This window comes from Anopheles gambiae, chromosome 3 (genome assembly GCF_943734735.2).
Source record: "Anopheles gambiae chromosome 3, idAnoGambNW_F1_1, whole genome shotgun sequence".
Lineage (NCBI taxonomy): Eukaryota > Metazoa > Arthropoda > Insecta > Diptera > Culicidae > Anopheles > Anopheles gambiae.
In genome coordinates, this window is record NC_064602.1 from 88,484,589 (window position 1) to 88,502,301 (window position 17,713).

At 40.6% G+C, this 17,713-nt stretch overlaps 1 protein-coding gene across 2 annotated transcripts in view; it reads right to left on the bottom strand.

Moving 5' to 3' along the window:
- Positions 1–1,639: 1,639 nt before the first annotated feature.
- The window catches only part of LOC1280973 (uncharacterized), a 38,542-nt gene continuing 22,468 nt past the window's right edge, over positions 1,640–17,713 (bottom strand). For both annotated transcript variants that reach the window (XM_061657010.1, XM_061657009.1), the window contains exons 4-7: positions 12,286–12,428; positions 6,129–6,462; positions 4,276–4,390; positions 1,640–2,084 (exon numbers count right to left, since the gene is read on the bottom strand). In XM_061657010.1, the coding sequence (XP_061512994.1) occupies positions 1,920–2,084; positions 4,276–4,390; positions 6,129–6,462; positions 12,286–12,428 (757 nt within the window). In that variant the 3' untranslated portion in view covers positions 1,640–1,919. The remainder of the gene's footprint in view (positions 2,085–4,275; positions 4,391–6,128; positions 6,463–12,285; positions 12,429–17,713) is intronic.

The window sequence follows — 17,713 nt, forward strand, 5'->3', positions numbered from 1 at the left end:
TATTTTAAATTGATTTACGGGGATAGGTCTTGTTGATATAATTACGCCATAATTGGAGGACACATCCGAGCATGAATACGTCCTTCTCCACGAGACTGCAATGAATTGGTCGATGAAGCGTTTACTCTGTGGAAAAATGCTGATTCAATGTGCGGCTGTGAAACAAATGGTGTAAAGAAAAAAGGGTGTTGGGAAATAATAACCCACCAACTCACGTGTCAATTTCATTACCATTGAGCTAGTTTTTGCTGCGGATTTCTTTCCGGCAACGATCGTTTGATGTATTTTTGATTTATTGCATGCATTATTATCATGCTATCGCACGGTTCGGAGCAGTTAAAGCCATTGCATCTAATCTCATTTGCACATCCAATTAAAGCAAACGCAGTGCGGTATGTAATGGAGCTGGGCAATGGTTGAAAATGAGTGCTTATCCATTCCACGAGTTTATTAATGCATCCAATTAATGTAAATAAAACACAAACGACCCATTTTTATATTTTTTATTGTGTACAGTTTTGATACTTTTATTCATTTCTGTTTGTTTTTGCTGCTTTTTGTGCTTTTCGTATCGCTTGTTCGCTTGTTAATCATTTTTTAACTCTTTTTTCGTTTGATTTTCCATTCCCTTTTCTCATTATGTCATAATGCTGCTTTATAAACACTTTCAACTCGCTTTCCATGATCTTTTACCTTTCCTATACAATTTTCTATAGCTTTTTCCCTTTTCTATTCTTGCCACATTCGACTACACCTCAACCCAACCCATCGCGGGCCTTCAATACTATACCTTTACAGTAGGAATAAGAAGTAACAGATTGTTTGCCAACGAGGAAAACGATCGCTAAGCTTTCGGCGAAGGTGAAAAGAATGGAGAGAGTAAGGGAGCTTAGGTTTAAAGATTAAACGGTTAAAGCGATACCAATGCGATGGGCGAGTTTGGATTTAGCGCAGTGAGCAGTCCTATGTTCATCAGCTTAGCTACTTTTTGTTTAGTCTCTCCCCTTTGCTACTTAATAGTAAAGTGTTTAGATGGAGCATTTGTGCGATAAAATCAAAAGCAATAACGAATGTTTTGGAGCATGCGATGGAACGTAAGAAGAGCATCGTAACCATTTTGTGTTGTTTTATTTGATCGGCTTGACCTCTGTGTGTTTTTTCTCTTTTTTTATATAGAAGTTATTTTACTAAACATTTGAGCTTTGCCCGTAAGAGTTTTTCTTTCGCTTGTGTTGCTTATGATCTTTTCTTCCCTTTTCATCTAGTAATTGTTGTGAAGGCAATATTACAAGGAATAATCAATAGTAACAATAGTTCATAGGACCGTCGGTTTTGCTTCCTTTCTTTCATTAATCGTTTTTCATCTTTTTCTACACGTTGTGAAACATTTCTCTAAACTGAAAAATGAAATAATCAATCCGTACTGCTCATCATCGGTAAATACGGAAAAATAAACGAGTTTGCATCCTGGTCACGGCGCCAGCTGTATTTACCCTCAGATAAAGAGAAACAAGAGGATACCGTGTTGCTTTCCCTATACTTTCCCTTCGCACGAATCCAGTCTACTACTTTTTCGTTTTACTTTAACTCCAGCGTGTAGCCTTGTGTTGGTATGTGCTTTATTATCTACTTTTAGTTGTTTCTTTTTTTCGTTTTTGCATTTGAGTGTTTGCCTTTTTCCACGAGTAACAAAGCTTTAGCTGTTCTCTTTTGTCAGCTTGTATGTGTGTGATTTTTGCACCTTTTTATGCATTTCAATCACCCATTAAACTTCACTTTCCACTCAATTTACAGCGCTTCTATGGTCATTTACCTGCAGCCAATGGAGATGCATCCTTGCTTTCGCTGATTCCCCGTCGCTGTCATCGAGATCGTACCGGGTGCGATCGTGCACCGATCGGCGACAATGTGGGTGGCGATTAAATAAACGTTCCCAGCCAGTGGTGCACAACCGCAAGCACCGTGACAATGGCGAGTGTGACCATGTTTGATGAACTCCACCGCGTTAGACCCGTCGGGGTGGCGCTTGAGCTGAAGTAATCCCGGCATTTGCCACTTTCCGGCGTGTAATCGACGCAGTGCATCTGTTTTGACCGGTCCAGCGATGAGTTGGAGGTTGTGACCGCAAGCGTGGCAAAAGAGAGAGAGAGAGGTGGGAGAAAATGGAATAAAAAATCAATAATGTCATAGAATGGGTCTTTCATGGTAGAATTCTATTGGGAGGACAGTCGAAACGAAAGCATGTGTGTTGCTTAAAAGTTTGGAAGTCCACCCTTTCGAACTGCATTTCTATTCTGGATGAAAACAGTCCAAACACGCAGTACATGGAGATGTACATGTTGGGGTGCCAGTTGCAACCACCTTGTACTCGTGCATTTCGACAAAACCGTTGCACAGTTTTCATTGTCACCCAGTTAACGAGTGCAGCATAAATCATGGCCTACTCGTTGCCCTTCCCAGTTGAACTTCCCTCATTGTGAACCATTGCAATAGAAACTTAGAGAGAATGAGAGAGAGAGAGAAAGAGAGAGATAGAGAGATAGAGAGAGAGAGAGAGACAGAGCAAATGGGAGAGAGCCACACTTCTTCTAATACAATATGCATGAAGTGGGCAACAGAAGCTCTATTTATGTTGTGAACGGGTAAATGTGGATGCAACTGAAAAACGTAGACCGTGACCCAGGCATTTAAAATACCGCCCCACTGTAAACTCCATTGTAAGTGTTATACCATTTTCCCTACATCATGATTGTTCGGGAGTGGGATAAACGTTTGAATGTAGTGTGTTATTTTCACGCACAACTAAATGCAGTAAAATACGCCACCACACCCGTTCAGTGGCGGTTTAACGGGTGTGCCATGTTTTATTCATCGATCCGACTCGTCCTCCCGTGTGTAGTGTTGTGATGTAGAGACATTCTGATGAGTATGTAGACGTGTGGGTGTAAAAACTGGTTGTACAACGTTGTTGCATTTGCAAACAAAAAAACGACGAGGTGGGAATCGCGTTCGGTTGGCTTAAATGATTCGCTTGGAACCTCTTTGTGGTGGAAGGTTAGAGGTGATTCTGGATACAAATTGGCTTAATTGTTTTGCCACGATGGATGTATTGGGGAAACGGTAGCAAAAGGACGCAATATTGCTGCTTGTTTTTTGTTGTTGTTATGTGACTCTTGTAATTGTATCGTGTGAATTAGAATAACGCATTCCTATTTGGGGAGGAAATTATGGTAACAATGGGGATTCATGTATTTGCGTGTTCGTTACAAAAGTCCCTGCAATGAGATACGAGGATTGTCCGTCCATTTATTGGTTCATGTGAACGAATTGGTAAATTCATCGAATTGGGAAAAAATAGAAAAAAAATCGATAAAAACGCTCAATTTCAAGAAGAGCACATGAGGCCATCATCAAATTAGTTTACAATTTTTAGTATGAATACGTGACGTGGGCACTAGATGACAAAGCATACTAAAAACCATTGCACAAATCAAAAGTGATTCAATCCATGGAAAAGCAATATTAAATTAATGTTAACTTTATTGCTGGACAATATTCTATGTATTGATACCGAGAACACATGATTGAACGATTTAAAATACGAACGATTTTTATGATGCCACTTCTATGAAAGTAATTTTGTACAGCCCACAGATTTCTATTGAATCTGATTTATTAAAGATAATGTTTTTTTTCAATATGTTTCTTTACCAGTACTAATATTTGTCAACACTTTTAGATAATCAAAGTTTTCCTTTTCGTAATTCTTAATTTCATAGGTTTAGGTAATTTTATCTGCGCATCAATTTAGCATTCCAAGACAAAGGTCGTTAAGAACTAGCTTTGACTGATGTTCAAAGATTGCGAAGGATCCATTCAAATCTATCTTCACTGGACCAAACGGCCAAAGCATGCCTGATTGCGTTTAACATCGGTACAATGGTGTTGTTAATAGAACAATTATCGGTCCCTAATTAGCTCTCACTTTGTCACCCCATTACGGCCGTGTCTGAGCAACGAGACCGACCTGAGGAAAAGGGATCGAAGAGGAGCAGCATCCAAGCGATTGATGTTTGCTCTCCAACACAAACGCACAGGCACCAACCAGACACATCAATAAATAAACAACCGAACGGCGAGCAGAAAAAGGAAACCTTCACAGAGCGCTGGTTAGAGTCACAGCTCCATTCAAAGTCAACACCAAAAGCACGGCCAGTTGTAGCGAAATGTTCTGCATCGTACCGACTTTTCCGGTTCAACACACGCCAGACTTACCCGCATCAACGTGTTGGACATCTTGTCGAGGAATTTGCGCGTGAACAGCGCCGTCTCGTCGCCGCAGGCATGCCGCACCGTAAACTCCGAGCACTGCATGTACTTCTGGAAGGCACTGTAATAGAGACAAACAGGGAGGGGGAGAGAGAGAGAGAGGAAGAGAAGATAAGAAGAACGTTTAGTGCTCGGAAGATGAGTGGGACTCGTACAACGCAAGGGTATTTGAACGTCTTAGCGCACCGTAGCGTCTTAGGCCTCGGGAAAGGAGATAAATACAGTTCACACCCTCCCATCCAGAACCGACTTTGTGCCGCAAGTGGTGCGTGTAATCGGTGTGAAATTGACGGGAAATGCACTTCGATGCATTTGAAGGGAAGGCTGACTACACAGAACGGATTGACTCAGGCGTGTGATGTCAGTTGTTGATGGGGAGTTTCATTAAAGAGTCGATAGAGTTTGTATGTTAAGAAGGTGGTTTAATAAGGTATGAGCAGAAGTTGCATTCATGCAAATAAGATGATATATATGTATATCTTAAACCTCATAAGTTAACAATGTTTTCATATTGTAACAATGAGAAATTTGAAATGTTAAACGCCCAAAAGTATGCAATTAACATGTCAAATAATCGATAATAAACCTACATTGGTGTTTGATTCATTTGGTATGATGTATTACTCGAACTATATACACATACACACACTAACAAACCTAGCCATGAACATTCACATTATCGATCAGACGGCCAATTGATGAGTTTCCAATTCCATCCAATTCCTGCGACAATAAGACAATAACATCTAAATGGAAAGAAGGGACGACAAACTGAAACTGGCCAAAGCTGAACCGGTCATCGGCCTTTACCGAGAGCGTAAATGAATCGTTCGTTTTATTGCCCACGACACTTACACGTAAGATCAACAAAAAAACCTAATTTGATGGTCGTTTACTGCTCGCTGCTAACTGACTGGACGTCATCTTTTGTTGCCTCCGGGTTGCCTTTCGAGCGAAGAAACAATACAATAAACCCAGACTCGTTTGCTCCGCTCGCTGTGGTGGCGATGGTCCAAAAATTGCGTGGTCATTTGGCAGGCTGACATTTGCTGTCTCAGCTTCAGGGAGGGGTTCAATTTCACAAACTAAGGCTCAATATCATCCAGCAAAAAGGCAACAAAAAACCGACAAGAACAATTCGGGGAAAAGCGGAGCCCAAAACCACAAGATGGTGCGATGGTGTAAGCCCAAGCGAAGATACCCGTTACATGGGAAATAGTGCACTGTCAGAGTCACAGCGGTCACTTTACCGGTCAGTGTGAGCTGTCAGCTTCGTGTGAAACAATAAATTTGATTGGCCTTGGATGGTGGACGAGAACGGCCGATGATGCTTAGGTCTAATGGTAGTTAGTTACTGTTTATGAAACGTTCCTTGGGTTGTATTGCATGCCGGTTGTTACAATCATCCTTTAGGACGTTTGGATACAATCAGAATGGATTTGCTCGGTGTGTGTTAGTATGATCTTTTTATTCTTCCCCGGTTTGCGTTCTAGTTTGTTGGATTGAAAAGAACCGAGTTTATTAAAAGGTCGACAGATTAATCAAACCAAAGGTTGTGGTTGCCTGTATTATGACAAACCTTTGAACATTTTAGAATGTTAGCTTTAACTATATGTAACGCCAACATGTCAAGTAAGGTTCAAGTGACGGCATTCAAGTGTTCTGTTGAAAAGATCCTTGAAGTTGTTTAAAGTGTATAAAAACGAAAAATATCAGTATTTAGTCTAGAAGCAGATGTTGGACGCAATGATCACAACTGTCTAGCCCAAACCCATTCCTAAACCTTTTGAAAAACTTACCAGCAAACCGTTTTAAGCCGTTCCTCCTCCGCATCCTCCACCGACTTGGTGCTGTTTGGATGGCTTCGGCCCAATGGTTCGTGCTGCTGCTGCTGCTGTCTGTGATGGTGATGCTGATGCTGACTCATGTCACCGTTGTGGTACTGCCCACCACCATTGCTCATGACGGCCGCCGGATGTGTGGCCATTGTTGGGTAGATGGACGACGCTACCGTCGTGGTGGTTGTCGTTGCCACCGACTGGCCTATCTTCGCCATGGTGCTCTGGTAGTGGATCGCACACACCTCGTAGTCTTTTTTCACATGCCGCATGCACGGTGCATGTCTAAGAAAGTCTATAGAAATGGAGAGAACAGATGCAAACACATACGGTAAGTTTTTTCCCCCCTGGTTTTGGTTTGTTATTACGGATACGTTGAATGTCAATTCAATTTTGGGGTTTCCTTTTTGGGCCACACTGTTTAGAATCATGGACGTACGGATGGGTGCTTTTGTCCTGTCGTTGACATTCGAAATGTACGAATACGATCCAAGATTCTATTGGTAAAGACATTATAAAATTGGCAAAAAAGAAGAGCAACAAAAAGCGGTACAGCTTCGAGCTTCCTTTGACTGGTGGTTGAAATGCAACAAAAAAATGGTAAGCATATATTATGAGTACATTAAAATGAGTATAAAAAAGTACGATTAAGACACAAAAGAGAACAGCTAGCGAAAGCTCTTAAAAGTGATGAAAAGGGTTATTATATTGTGTGTAGAATATTAATGTTGTTTAATCTGATAAGACAATTTACATTAAGGCATCCCACAACCACACAAACGAAAACCTGTGCCCACACATTCAACCAACACGACCATTAGACATCATAATGTGGCGTCTTCCAACCGCAATGGTTTGGTTCTGTGGTTTCCGGTTGAGTTTAAGGATGAGGTGAAGAACATTATCCAATCAAGAGAGGAAACGATTGAATTATTGACACTTGCCTTTGAAATCGATTGCCTAAGGAAGGAGTGGATCTAAGTCGAGGAGTCTAGAGGTGAATTGATGAAGCGTGCCAAATTTGGCAGGATTTGACCTTTGACACACATGTGCTGCCATGCGTTTTATGATGTAGGATGAGGACTGGACAGTGAACTTGAGATTTAATAGGCTTTTAGAATTGGCTGGTCCTAAAGAACTACGTTTTAGGAATAAAAGTCATTATAATCTTATAGCGTATTTTAATAATTGATATTTTACAACATTTTCTTTGTTATGAAGAGAAATATCACAATGGAGGCGCATGGTAGCTCACGGAAAAAGAAGAAAATAACAAGTGTATACCGCGAAACATTTTACTTGAGCAACCAATATTAAAAAGACTTAAACAAAGATATCTGTTTCAATTCTTCATTTTAACAAAATGCTATACGAATAACGCATGATATTTTATTACTAAAAGAATATCTCGATGAAGTAGCAATTCTCTCATAATAACAATTTTCTCTGCGGTGTTCAGCAACAAAACACTCGACGAAGTAGCAACGTAAACAATGTACTCAAGATTAAATATGATTCCATTCCAAAACCACATCCTTTTGTGGAAGCTGTAGCGAAACCAAACCATTATCCGTTAAGTAGCACAACACAACGAACCCAACAAACCATGGCTGAAGTGAATCTCATGTCGTGCAATGTCTGAATCATCGTATTCTGCTCTCAAATGCACGATAATCAGCCAGTGTATAGAGAATCAGGTGTTTAACTTCAAACTAAGCACAGCACAGCAATCGCTACTAATTAGCGGCGAACAAGGAACTGGTTTTCGCCTTCCCTCAGACGCATAATGAATTACCCACAAGAGGAACATCTTTTCCCGGTCTTTTCTCTTTGCGAAAGTTCTTCTAAACAAATATCATGCGAAACAAGGTGGCATACAATTAAATGGAATTAATCGCCTTACTTTTCATTTTCCCGAGAAAGGGCAATCCAAAACCGGATGTGCATTCACCCCACAATGCATGTGCTATTTTGTCCCGGACTGAGCGGATATCCTGAAATTCTAACTGACTTCCGCAATGCGCCATAAGATCTTCAGCATTCTGTACACTTTTCTGCTCATATTGTCGATGAGAGGTCGTTTTTTCTGTTACATTTTCATTTTCACCATTCTCATTACTGATTTGAGTTGTTTTTTCTTCCTTTGCTGGTTTTTGCTGTGATTGCTCTCTTCACATCGGATCATTAGCCGTCGAGTCGTCGGTGACTCGTTGGTGATTCCTGAGGTAGATTTGGATATTCAGAAATTAGCTACACACTGTGCACACTGTTTCGCTTGTTTTTTCAACTTTCGCTCGTTCAACTTGACTGCTAATTGTCGATTCCCCTGAACCACCTTTACGCTTATCCATTCGAGCGGCGTGTGAGTTTATGCGTGAAGGTGGGCAAAAGTTTTTCCTCATCACTGACGTGCCCAATCACGGAGCAAATTAGATGGAAATGCACAACTTTACCTCCCCTTGTTGGCAATACAAAAAGTCCGATCAGTGTTAAGCCACAAAGTTGAGCTTTACACGGCGTTTGGGGAAAAAGTAAAGAAACTGCCAAATTTCTTTCAACAAAACTTTGTGCCGTTACGAGCATGATTTTTTTAAAACATAAAAATCGAAAATAACTTCATTTCCTTCCACATCAAGTGGTAGTTCGTAAACGAAGCATGATGGTTTTAAACTTCATTCTACCATAATCATCACCTGCAGCGTGATTTGCAAGAGATGCTTTGATTTTATGATTATTTTGTGTATTTTGTATTGCGTGTTCAGGAATGAAGTAGTGCTGAGAAAAAGTTTACCGACTCGAATTGACTAAACAATATTTTTTGCAACATTTTAATATTTGAAATTGCAAGATTCTTCCATTTGATAAACATTTTGTGATACCATTTTGTGATGCTCATAAAAGAATGTGACAAGATTTCACCGTCACTTGATCAGATCGTTAAAATATGCTCTCAATCTATGATTGCACCAAGTACGGTAGAGATCAACACATTACGGAACATTTGTGAGTCTTTATCGTGATTCTGGTAGACGTTACCTGATCTCGCAACGTGCCTGAAATCCTTTTAAACGAATTCTCTTCGCAGCACATTTGGCGAACAAAACAACCAAACGTTCGTTGGGATGCATGATACTCGTGGCCCACGTCAAATCCATCATTGCACGAATGTTCTCCGAAACGCGAAAAACGTCCAAATCTTGGCTGATGAATACAGTAAAATTCCATCACATTGTGCCCTCGTAGCCATCGTGGGCTGGTTGCAATGGTGAAACGGAAATAGAATATGTGACGCACGTACTCGGCACTGCCCTGGACATCACGGACTACGTTCCAGAGTTCGACATAGATTCGATCCACCTCGTCGATGTGTGGTGCAAAAGCTGACAGTTTGAAAGATTGGTATCATATTATTGGTTCGATGCATATAAATCCAGTTAAAAGGTGCCGACCTAAATCGGATTGCATTCCGAGTAGCCACGACGAGAGAGAGAGAGAGAGTGCCTGTGTGTATGCTATTTAGCTCAGTCAAGGGGATAGGAAAGAGACTGGTATAGGAAAAGGCTTTCCCTGTTGTAGTTTTTATATCCTAAACATCCTTCCGCATTTATTCTGTGCTGCTGCCATATCTTCCAACCTGGGACAACATCGGTCATCGTTAGAGATGCATCTTTTTTTCTATTTCATCCTCCTGCACACACACACGGCCGCATTCATTTTGAAGTCATCGTCGTTTTGATGCATGAGCGGACGTGTGATATTGGGTACGTGACACTGCTCCAAATGGAGGATATCATCAGTCAGGAGAAAATTGATAAGATTTCCTTCGCACAGCGACAGGCGCTTTTGTTGTCCATCTCACTGGAGTCCATCTCACTTCCCAGAACCGACCGGTGCATCGCTTGCATGTACACCACTTTTGCCACTTGCTACTCGGCACGTTCACAGAACCTTTCTCTTTTGAAGGTACACCCTCTCCCGCTGGTTTGACAACGCCAAAGTGACCGGGCATGCTTTCAAACGCATGATTATTGTGCTTTTAGCTAACCATTGTGCCCTAGTCCCAGCATGGTCCCAGTGACATCTAGTATCACTGGGTTGGCGGATTCGAAGGCAAGGAGGACGTCCCTTCGACGTTTTGAAGCTTCGAGTCAGTGAGAAGAGGAATTGTTACGAATATGTGAGATGGTACAGCAAGAAAGCTCAGCACGACGACTTATCGGAAGGGCATTGCATCCGTTTGAAGTTACAACTACTTCAGAAATCTGTGATAGAATAAGAATGCAAGCTTATTTTGCGTAACAACACCAGGATAGCACTAGTATAGGAATTCCTTTGAGAAGTGTTTATCTTATTAATTGATTTTTTTTAAATTTTGTATGAATTTTCGATCACGTAGAATTGCATGCGTAATGTGATAAACTATGATTGATATTAGATTTTTGTTATGAAACACCATGCGCCTCCATGTATTTCAATATCGAGAATTAAATTCTTAAAAACAAGTATTATTTTGTTCAGTTTTTTTTATTATAACATATATGAAGAGGAATGGATTAGAAATAAAAAAAGACAAATATGCATTTCATCAAACATGCTTGATGTCATTAAGATATTTCAGTATTATCAGTAAAATCGAACTATTCCAAGATCTTTTTATTATTATCTTTTAGCCCACATTATCAATAATTTTTATCCTTAAACAAAGAGCAATCCTAAAAAAAATTCTTATTATTTGCAAATTATTTAAATGTATTTTCCTATCTATTAAAAGTACAGATAATTATGTTCTCGAAAGTGTAACTTCTTTATTATCGCCACTCGGTACTATCCTTCCTACAGTGAGTGTTACTAAACGGTTAGCTAAACGGTGAGTTTTGGACGATGATGGGGATGATCGTTTCCATCACCCAAACCGACCACTCAGCCGCCTACACGCTGCAGGCACACTTTCTCGCCGGCACAATTTGTTGATGGGAAGTAAAACTTTTCTCGTTAAGCCAAAGCCAACCGTTTCACTGAGAGCTGCATTCAATGCACCTTCCACAGATACTGCCAACAGAGCAGTGAGAGTGCTAAAAGGGATGATGTTAAGGTGGAGAACAGCTTCGTGTGGTTTTAAGAAGGATTCTCAAAAACAAGCGATTGAAAAGGCAGTTTTCATCTCGCTGGACCATCTCGCTGCTCTGCACACGATTAGTTCGCGAACGATGGTGATGATTACGGTGGTCAGGTAGTGGCGTTTAAGCCACTTGAATATGAAAACAGCTCAATTACAGCTAATTAACACACACAGATAATAGCTTACCAACAACACAATCGTTGAACAAAAAGGTGTTTGTGGTGGGAAAATTCCTTCTCCGTGGATTGAGCGCCCACTGTTGAGCTGTAATCCAGAAGGCTAATTTGATTTTCACGAAGATGAGAACTGAGAAACCAGGACAGGAGAATGGGAAAGTTTTGCCCTTGGCATTTCCCTTCCAGTATGAAAGCGAATCGAACAACAAAAACGGCAAACGATGCGAAAGTTGTATCCGGATGATAATCAGCGTGATTATCAACACAGGTTCTGGAGAGTTAGACCGTTAAAGACGATGATAAGAGGCTGTTAATGAGCACCTAACCTTCTCGATGGACACTGATTGCCAGTAATTGGAGGGTGGGGATTTTGTGAATGTTTTCTCCTACATTGCCTTCAAACGAAACTGCTATCAACCAAATAGCCAATATCATTGCAGAGTTGTTGTAACAGATAATATAATATAAAACTGGTTGTGAAAGGACTTGCACCCCTAAAAGGATGCAATTATTGTTATAAAACTTCAATTGCTAACTTTTTACCTTTGGCTACGCTCAACTGTGACCATCACTATAAAACAAATTAATTATCAAGCAAATGGCACCATGAAACGTGTTGCACACAACAAAACGACACCTTGACAACATTGACAACACCTTCGTATACACGTGATGATACAGGCTAACCGCAGGACAGCTTCTCCCTTTACAACACAACAATACAGCTCAACACAAAATGGATGGCAATGGACAGAGGAACAAAAGAAACGTCAACGGAACAGAGATGAAACACATTGATATAATTATTACAATACGTACGTGCCTTCCTGATATGGGCCTTCCTCGCAGAGCTCGTGTATCACTTCATTAGTGCCGTGGTAGAGTTTGTTGAAGTGGTCTCGTTGATGAATATTCATGCAGCGCCGGGTGTAGCTTCGTATGCAGTGCAGTCCTTTGTGCAGATCGCTGTGAATGAAGCGGAAGGAAAATAGTTGAGAGTGGGTAATGCATCGATGTGCTCATCGCTTATTGGTATGATTAATATGAGTATTGGGAACTCGTGGGGAGATTTTACGAAAATATTTGTTCGTGGTTTGTTATCAAACATCATTAGCTGATCAAACAGGAAGAGGTCGCAATATTGCTTTATTATTATAATAAAACATTCTTATCTTTCTTCAACACCAACACTCACGAAAATATAAAACAACAAACTTGTATGTGTCTCTTCAGTAAACACTTTTACGATCGGTAATGTAATGCATGTGCTAAACCTCAAAGCCTTTTTCCTTTGTCTTGCGCTTATGAAGCGCAAAATTTTTGGCAACATCAGCCACCCCGGAGAGAGTAGGTCAAAACTGGCATCTAAACACTTTTTGCTATACTACCTCATCCTGTCTCCCTCTCTCAATGTGTATAGCGAGGTTAAAATCATGGAAAAATGCTGCGTGCGTGTCCTCGTTTCAGCGTCCTTGTCGTCGCAAACAAACTGGGACAACTCGGTCGACGGCGTCGTCGCCATGGTTGGCAGTTGGTGCCAGTTGTACGATGCGTTAGGCACTGCGAAGACTAGCTGAAACGGTGGATGCTGTAGAGCAGACAGCGAGTCGACGCTGGAATGAATTGATTTACTGTATAATGAACGTTGGCTAGCCATGGTGTCGCCATCGAACGAGAAGTGGCGCCAGACTGTGTGGTGGTTTGAAAATAGTAGGCATGGAAATAAAAGCAAAAACACATTTCTACACTTGGAGCTGGTTGGGAGAGACTTCAGGAAATGATGTCGATGGACGGAAACAGTGAGAGCGTAAGAACGGTGGCCACATAAAATAGTAGTGATGCAAAGATTAAAGCGTCTCATATGGCTTAGTACACATAAGTGAAAGGTTAAGTATAGGTTTATTAGGATTGGTTGTCACTTTTTGGGCTTTAAAGATTGTTGATGTGACTACATATTGATGTTGTGATAGTATTTAAAAGCATTTTCAATTAAGATGTTTTGAGTCAAGCTTATTATTTCTTATTATGTTGCTATTGATTTATTGTGTGTAACAAATAATAATTCTAATACAAGTGTGTTTAATATTCATGGATTTGATTTATTGTAAAACTAAAAACGGTTGACAAGTGCAATATTTTTTTCCTCATTCTTCGTGAATGCTTTGGTTTTGATGCATTATAATTATTTTTTTTCTTATTCAGGAGCGACATTATTATTTACTATTTATTAAACTCTTTATGAAGCTAGTAAATCAAAAAGAGGCTCATGATTACTAGTCTTAGCACTGCATACTTAATGTACAAAGTTATGCATACTGTTTTGATAATGACCAACTCAGATTTTCCAGGTCCGATAGTGTGTAATAACATTGTGCTTTATTTATCTAATTTAAATATTACTACTTTTAAACCAAAACGGCTAAAGCAGTTGTTCCTGATTGTTTTTATACCTTTTCTATATTTTTCGAACATTTTACCAAAGATTTATAAGATTCGAAGGGGTAGTCGGTAAAGACCTAAACATATTTGATAATTATTTGCCTACGACAAATATGTGAGTGGCAACACCACTGCAAAACACATCATTCATGCTGATCACAGAGAACAACAATCATTGAATGAATGATGAACAATCATTCATTGAGTGAAACGAGCTGTCGGCATAAGCTTAAAAACCACCCACCCACAGCAAGCCTATCATTTTCAGTTGCAAAATTACACTTTCACCAACGCTTATGACCAAACAGTGAGTGAGAAAGAGAGACCGAGTGTTTTGTGTAAACAATTATTGATTAACACGCACGCTAATTACATCGCACATCCGTTCTCCCGCCCCCCCCCCCCCCCCCCCACTTGGGTTGTAACACAATTTTACAGCTCATGATCTGATAACGAGCCATAAAAATGAGCCTCATCACTCTCGCCTACACCCACCAAGCCTCACATTCGCACCGTTTGGCAATCCGCCAGCAATGACGTGCTTATTCAGTTATTATTCATTAGGTGAGTTTGGTAGTCGAATTGGGAAATGGCCCATACACCCTCCGCGTTAAAACATCACCTCCGAGCATCTCTTTGGAAACTTTGGGAGAGTGAGAGGAGGGTCAAAAGGTGAATGAAATGTTACGGTTGTAAAGGGTAATAAACGACGAATGGGAGTTTATGGTTGGGGTGTGCCGGGTACTGCAAATGATGGTGTAATTTGTCTCAACATATCTTCTGTCTGACATTTCCGTATGATGTGTGTACACACATTTCGTACATTTGGCATTTTAATGCAGGCAAGCCTCCCTTCTTTTTGGGTGTATACTGAGGGAACGTGTTAGCTTTGTGATACGCAGCCTCCGTACTGGTCGTACCCGTTTCCGCTTATCATTGTGGGCAAAGCGACATGCAGCGATACAGACAAGCTTACTCGTTTTAATTGCCAACCCATTTCCGGTTCCTGTTCGGACGTTTACCATACAGTCCTTGGGGGAGAAAACGGCTGAAAGGAAATGCGCTAAATTACTCCCTTTAAATTGAGTTAATTTCATTAGGAAAAATTCATAAATTAAATCACACCCCTCCCTGTCTGCCGCTGCCCACGGGCTTTAATTTATTTTGATACACAACCACAGCCGAATGTGTTTTCCCGCCAGCCAGTATGAGGTTGAGTTGTCGAGGCTGCCCTTCTTTCGCATCCGAAAGACAAACGCGTTGTATCTGTGTATGAAAGTTAGGCTTAGAAACTCCCGACACGTGCTGCCGGTTGTTTTGGTGGAGTTTTGCGTTTTTTTGCTTGCATTTCCGTATCAACTTTCCATTAAACTTCTACCTTGTCAGCGTGTACGTGTGTTAGAGTCCTTGTAGCCGGGAAAGAAAACACACAAAAACAGAGCGCAGAGCGGCAGGCGGCCTTTTCCCGGCTATCATTATTCATTCCACACGACGCACATGTGTGTGTCCGCAGAGGGAATGTCAACCAAGCTGCGGCCACCGTCATACTTTTGAATGGGCTTTTTCTTACTCTTTCACTTCGTTTGGGGTGCTGGTGAGTCAAAATTATGTCGTCAACACCGTTCGGAAGATAAACGCCTCCGTAGAGAATACGATTTCAGAGCTGCACGTATGCGGCACGTACGACCTTCCAGCCCAGCCCTCTCCGCATCAAAATAGAGCTGCGTGATGCGCTCTAAACCGTCCGCTGCGTTGCTTTCGTCAGTCAGATGCTCGACTCGATGCGTTTGCTGAAAAGACATACTGACCAAATAACTGACGGCATGTTGCATTTACGGAGAGTTCGTGAGAGATAATTTCAGCGAACAACAGAATCTGTTTCGTGCTGCTTGTTTGTCGCGAGAACACTGGTTTGCTGATTATGTGGCTCTCAAAAAGAGGAAAAAGGGGAAAGGGGTGGCTTCCACCTCGGGCTCACTTTGCGTCGAAGTCGAAATGAAAACGAGCAGCTTTTGTCATAAATTTTAATTACGTTCCACATGTGCTTTTGGGTGGGTGAGAGCTTTTGCCTTCTTTTTAGTTAATTTGAACTTGGTAGAACTGAGGGCTTCACGTGTATAATTTAATTTACCAGTTGTTTTATGCAGAACAAAGGCTTTAAAGGAAGGACATACAATGTCCTGTTGAAATGATAAATTATATTATAAAAATAAAATTAGATTGCACTACTAACTGTTGCCTATTATTATTTTTTTATAATAAACATTTTACATGAATTGCAAGGGATTGATTTTATCATCGATAGAACGTTATAATTAGACTAGCTGACCCGACAAACTTAGCTATTCCAAAAAAAAAATTAAATATTTTATTATTGATATGTTACTTGGGATAGTTGTATCGTGCCCGTATCCCCTCAGAATTCGATGATGGAGTGTAAACCGCCAGGCTCCTCACACCAAGTGTCAAAGTTCCGTATACAACACAACAACAATCCTGCTCTTTGTATGGGAGTTAGAAAATCATTTTTAAATTAAATTTAGTGTAACATCTGAACGATTTTTAAGTCTTAAAACCTATTCTCATACCACAATAAGGTGTGTGCAAAGTTTCGTTGAAAATGATCCAGCCGTTTCGGAGTTTGTTCGCAACAAACACCGTGACACGAGATTTTTATATATATATAGATAGATGTGTGTAGTTCAGAAATGTTCTACTAAGACAAATGGTTTAAGAAGAGAAAAAAGAACGATCGTTTGGCTCCGAAGAATGGAAAGCACAACATTCTTTAGCTTTTATTTTCAATTTTAATTGGTTCGAAGTCAATATTTACGAAGAATATCGTTAATTAGATTTGTGAATCTATATAAGTTGGAATTCAATTGCTGGAATCATGCGGTACATCAACAACCATTTCCACAATACTCTTGCTTTCGAAGCATGGAACATTCATATAAATCAATTCTCTTGCAATGCCATCCGTCCGATAGAGAAATAACTGGCATAAAATATCGATACAATTCCATTGAAGACATCTCGATCTAACATAACCGACAGCACCAACATGCTTTCTATCTTCAATCTCTTTCACTAAGCAACTAAGCTTCTCCGCTCATCTAAATTCAAAGTCCTCTCCATCCACCGTGCCAATAGAGTGGCAACTATTCGGGTATGTAATTGAGTGTGTTTGTTTGTGGAACCGTGTTCAATTTCACACCCCACGTTACTTGCTTCCTTCGGAGTAAAAGCTATCGAAGTTTCCACCTCAAGTTGAACCTTACCAACCGGTTCGAAGATTCAACCATTACATGGGTCATGTTCTCTGTCTTGCCCAAAAACTTCCCACAAAAGGGTTGTGAAAGATTAATCCTTCGTTTTTCTTTGCAATCCTTTATACTGACCACACCATACTTCTACCTTTGCCAATGGGCCATCCTCTTTTTAGACGTGTGACATGAATGAATCCGATAAACGGACGTCTCCAACGATGCCCCGTACACTGGACATAGGTTCTGTCACATTTGCCTTGCTGACATTGGTCGAATGATGAGGTTTGAGGCTTTTGGGGAATAGGATGTTCTTTGCTAGAACTTTACAATATATACACTTCCTCGTTACTATCCCCGATGAATGGGGCTCTTGCATCCAGCTTTATCTCACTCTCGTTTTCTTCATTTCCGGTCACTTTGTTACGATAACAACTGTATCCTTTCCCAGACGCAACGGTGCACCGGAGAAGTGAAAAGCATAAGGAATGGTCAGTGTATTTGCTTAAGTCGATTTGCTCTCCCTCTACTCTGCACGCCACGAAG